This window comes from Tupaia chinensis, unplaced genomic scaffold (assembly GCF_000334495.1).
Source record: "Tupaia chinensis unplaced genomic scaffold, TupChi_1.0 Scaffold000235_1, whole genome shotgun sequence".
NCBI lineage: Eukaryota > Metazoa > Chordata > Mammalia > Scandentia > Tupaiidae > Tupaia > Tupaia belangeri.
In genome coordinates this window covers 5584296-5588575 of record NW_006159713.1, presented here as the reverse complement: position 1 = coordinate 5588575, position 4280 = coordinate 5584296, and the positions used below count along the sequence as shown (strand labels likewise).

The 4280-nt window shown below is 43.1% G+C and overlaps 1 protein-coding gene across 5 annotated transcripts in view; it reads left to right on the top strand.

Annotated features, from left to right (window-relative positions):
• CSNK2A2 (casein kinase 2 alpha 2) overlaps window positions 1-4280 on the top strand; it is a gene marked incomplete at its 5' end in the record, with an annotated part of 52255 nt that continues 47975 nt past the window's right edge. For all 5 annotated transcript variants that reach the window (XR_001370383.2, XM_014587793.2, XM_014587794.1 and 2 more), the window contains 2 exon segments: window positions 1-23; window positions 816-927. Coding sequence is in view for 4 of the 5 variants with exons in the window: in XM_014587793.2 (XP_014443279.1) it covers window positions 1-23; window positions 816-927 (135 nt within the window).

Sequence of the window (4280 nt, the reverse complement as noted above, 5' to 3'; positions counted from 1 at the left end):
GAGTCTCACGTCCCGAGCTGGGGGTAAAGCCGCCGCCGCCGCCCCCCGCCAGGCCCGCTCTCCCCCCACCCACGCCCGGCCAACCCCCGGCGCAAACCGCACTCGACCCCCGGCGATCTATCTCCCCGCCGGGGGCTCGGGTCCTAAGGATCGGGTGGGAGGCAGAGGCCCCTCGCACATGTTTGGATCTTCCTCCTGTCCTCTCCCCCATTTCGTCCATTTCTCCCTGCTTTGCGCACCCCTCTCCCCCAAGGCATGGTTTCTTACTGGGGAAGTGTGGGGTCCAGGGACCAGAGCCTGGTGGAAGTGAGGGAGGAGCCCTTTCTCCTCACACTTTTGGGTTTCTTTTGAGATGAGAGGTCAACAGCTGTCCATTTGAGCTATTAAAATTCTCTGCCTTTTTAGTTCTCTGAAATGAGGCTGGGTGGGAGGACATTTTTTTTAAGATGTCCAGTTTCTCAGAACCGGCACTGGCTACCTTCAAAGTGTGAAGTGGGCAGGTGCCGTGGCGCCATGGGCAGAGGGGCATCCTTGGGGCCTCCACACGAGTGCTTTGGCCCTCTAGGTTGGCTGAGAGCCTTGCCTTCCTACTTCATCTCCCAAAGTTATGAAGGACCAATTAGATTAGGAGTTGTGTAGGGTGAAGGGAGCCAAGTTTCTGTTGTGGCTTTCATTTAGGGAATGAGTTGTGGCGTGATGTATAGACACTTCCAAGCGCGTGATTAATGAAAGCGACTGGATGGAGCGTGTAAGGGGCATAGGCTTGGTTAGTCTCAAGTCCTGTGGCATTTATGTGTGTCGCTTGCCTTTCACAGTAATCAAGACGATTATCAACTGGTTCGAAAACTTGGTCGGGGAAAGTACAGTGAAGTATTTGAGGCCATTAACATCACCAACAATGAGAGAGTGGTTGTAAAAATTCTCAAGGTGAGTATCCCATGAGTGATGTGTAACTTCCTTTTCCCCCACAGATCAAAAAGGATACAACTTAGCCCAGAATGAACAGTAATATTTTCTCTGTGATGTGTCCCTACTGCACCTCCCTTCCCATCTTCCTGTGAACTTTGGGAAAAATATGCAGACTGACCTCGAACCTATGCGTGATAGTTCAGGAACATCCTTGTTCTAAAATATGGATTATGGGCTCTTTAAGCAAAAGTTTAAAAAGGACACCATTTGTTACAAAATAAGTATTTAAAAGAAAGCAAGCTTTTTTATGGAGATCCATCAGCCTGAGTACTGTGATTGTAACTTTTGGTGCCCTTAAGTTATTCCAGAAAGAAAATTAGAAAAATATAGGAACAGCTTCAGAGATGAATTTAAAGCCAAAGTGGAGGGAAACTCAGTGGATGATCATTTCTTGTCTCCTTCTTTGGCAATAAAGTTTCAGGTGGGATGGATATAGTGAACTTCAAGTGCCAGGAAGCCTTGTTGGGAGGCCAATGAGCCATTGTTATTTAGCAGCTAGTAAAAGTGAAATTTGGAGCAGTAGAGGAATGCGCTAGTAATCACTTCTGTAATAATTAGAACAAAACTGTTCCAGTCTGATTTAGCAATCTCAGGTTGATAATGATATGTCTATTGTTATCTCTGAATGAAGACATGATCTTAATGAGCATGAAGAGTGGGCTGTTTCCCTTTAGGTGACTAAATAATTGTGTAGCTTTAAAAATATCTTACAGGGTGTATTAAAAGTAATTCTTACAATCTGTGATGGGTCCTTATTATCACCAGGTCACTTAATGTGTGTACATGTCATTTAGTGAGAGATGGAGAAAACCGGAGTCATGTGAGCACTATTACATCTACATGAGCTCCAGTGTGGCCATTTGCTGAAGTGTTTCTTATTTATTTTTTAAGTTTGTTTTTCTCATGAGCAAGAGAAATAGAGATGGTGCCCCTAATAGGGTCTTGGCACCATGATCTACCCCCAGCCTCAGTCAACCCCAGATTATGGGCATTCATGTGCCTCGCCTACTCAAGGAGGTGTCCAGTTTTGAACCCGGAACCTTCCCATGTGGGTCAGCCTTGAGGCCCTTGCATTTACTGTTATGTCACCACCTGGCCCCAAGTATAGCCATTTTGCAGAGGTTCTGTGGAATAAGAATATGGGATTGAGAGGCCATTGGGTGGTATGGTGATTAAGGTGCTAGATTTCTACATGGCCAACTGTGGTTCAAGTCTAAGACCTGGTGGCTTGAAAATCATGCTGGGTGCATGTGTATGTATGCCCAAAATCTCAGGAGGAGAAGGGATTGTAATATGACCATCCCCCCGAGGAGTGATTTCTCAATTTCTTTCTCACTGTCTCTGGCAAGTGCATGTACCCTATGTCAAAAACCTTAAAAAAAAAAAAAATTAAATTAAATTAAAAAAAGATGTGGGATTGAAAAGCTGTTTCTGCCAGGCATACTGGTGTGAATTTACAATCCCAGCTACTCAGAAGGATCAAACTTTGAAGCCACCCTGGGCAACATAGCGAGACCCATGGCTAAAATAGAACAAATAAAACTGTTTTGTGGGTTAGGACAGCTGTGTAGGAAGTCCCTATTTAATATAAAGGGTCAGCCATCTGGAAATCACCTTTTAGAAAAGTCACTCCATCACTGAATACCATCCTAACCATAGTGATAAGTGAGTAAGAATGCGAAATTATAAAATAGACAAAGTTATTTTTTCTTTCAGAAAAACCAAAGATGAGAAGTAAGGAATTGGTGCGAAGGTAGGGAATTTGATTCCCTCCTTCCCTAAATATGAATTGTACCTATAAAGTCACATGTCCTTTTTTAAAAAAAAAGAAACAAAAAAACAAAAAACATAAATATGTAAAGAGATTCCCTTCAGGGAAGTAAGTCACCTGGGAAAGTTATTCATCTCCTTTATAAACATAAGCATAAGTGTTTTCAAAAAAAAATTTAAATTTAATTTTATTTATTCATTATTCTTCAATTTGACCAGAGAGAGAAGGAGAGTGAGAAAGCAAGCTGCCAGGTCCAGGACTCAAACCACAGTCAGCCTGGTGGGAGTCCAGTGCCTTAACTACCACACCACCTGCTAGTCCCAAGCATAAATGTTTTTAATATAAGCAGCTTCAGATCTTTCTCAGAAGTGAGGAATGCATAAATTGAAATTAGGAGTATTTACATTCTTCTACTGTACATTAAGAATGACTTACTGACTTGATAATAATTCAAGAAAAATACTTAAACTTTTGTGCAGTGGCAGCATTTTTGAAACAAGTGTGCAATTTCCTGTGTACTTATAATCTTATCTCTTTTGAAAGAACAGTATTTGATGCTCTTTTATAAAATGGTGCTCTGGGACCAGCAGTTGGTGTGATGTTTATGTCACTGGACTCCCATATAGTCAACTCACGGTTCAAGTCCTGGACCTGGTGGCTTAAACTCATGCTGGGCAGATGTGCGTGTGTGCCCAAGATCCTGAGAGGAGAATGGAGGAGAAGGGATTGTGGCATGGCCATCCCCCTTTGCGGGTGATTTCTTGCTTTCTGTCTGTCTGTCTGTCTCTGGTGAGTGCATGTGTCCTATAACCAAAAAAAAAAAAAAAAAACCTCTTCAAAAAATGAACCGGTGCTCTTTCAGTCACCTCCATAGAGCTTCATAGGGTAGGTCACTGGAGAAGGTTTTCCCTGCTCTAAAGAGTCTCAGGATGTGGGACCAGCAGTTAGCTTAATGGTTATGTTGCTGGACTCCCATGTAGTTGACCGTGGTTCAAGTCCCACACCCGGTGGCTTCAGCTCACTCCAGGCGCATGTGCATGCGTGCCCAAGATCCCTAGAGGATAATGGAGGAAAAGGGATTGCAGTGTGGCCATCCTCCCTGGGGGTGATTTTTCGCTTTCCGTCTCTCTTTCTGGTGAGCACATGCACCCTATAGCAAAAACTTCTCCAAAAAAAGAAGAAAAAAAAAGATTCTCAAGATGTTTAGGGAATGCAGCATAGACTGCTGTGGGTTGTTTTTACAAATGGGAGACCTAGGCACATAGAAATTTACCCATCATAAGTATGATCTTGGCCAGAACTCCTTGTTTCCTATTTCTTTGTCTCATGCTACACTTTTTAGACTTGGGCTATAGGATCTTAATGTGGAGCACAAAATAAGTTCTGGGGTTCTCTAGTAAGACTTGGAAGGCTTCTTCAGTGGTCTGGTTAGTGAAGAATTTCATGTTTCCTTTCGATGCGGTATCTTTCATAGTACAGCCTATACCACCTTGTTTCCACTGGTGAAAACTACACTCACTTCTTTTATGTTTTTCAAAGC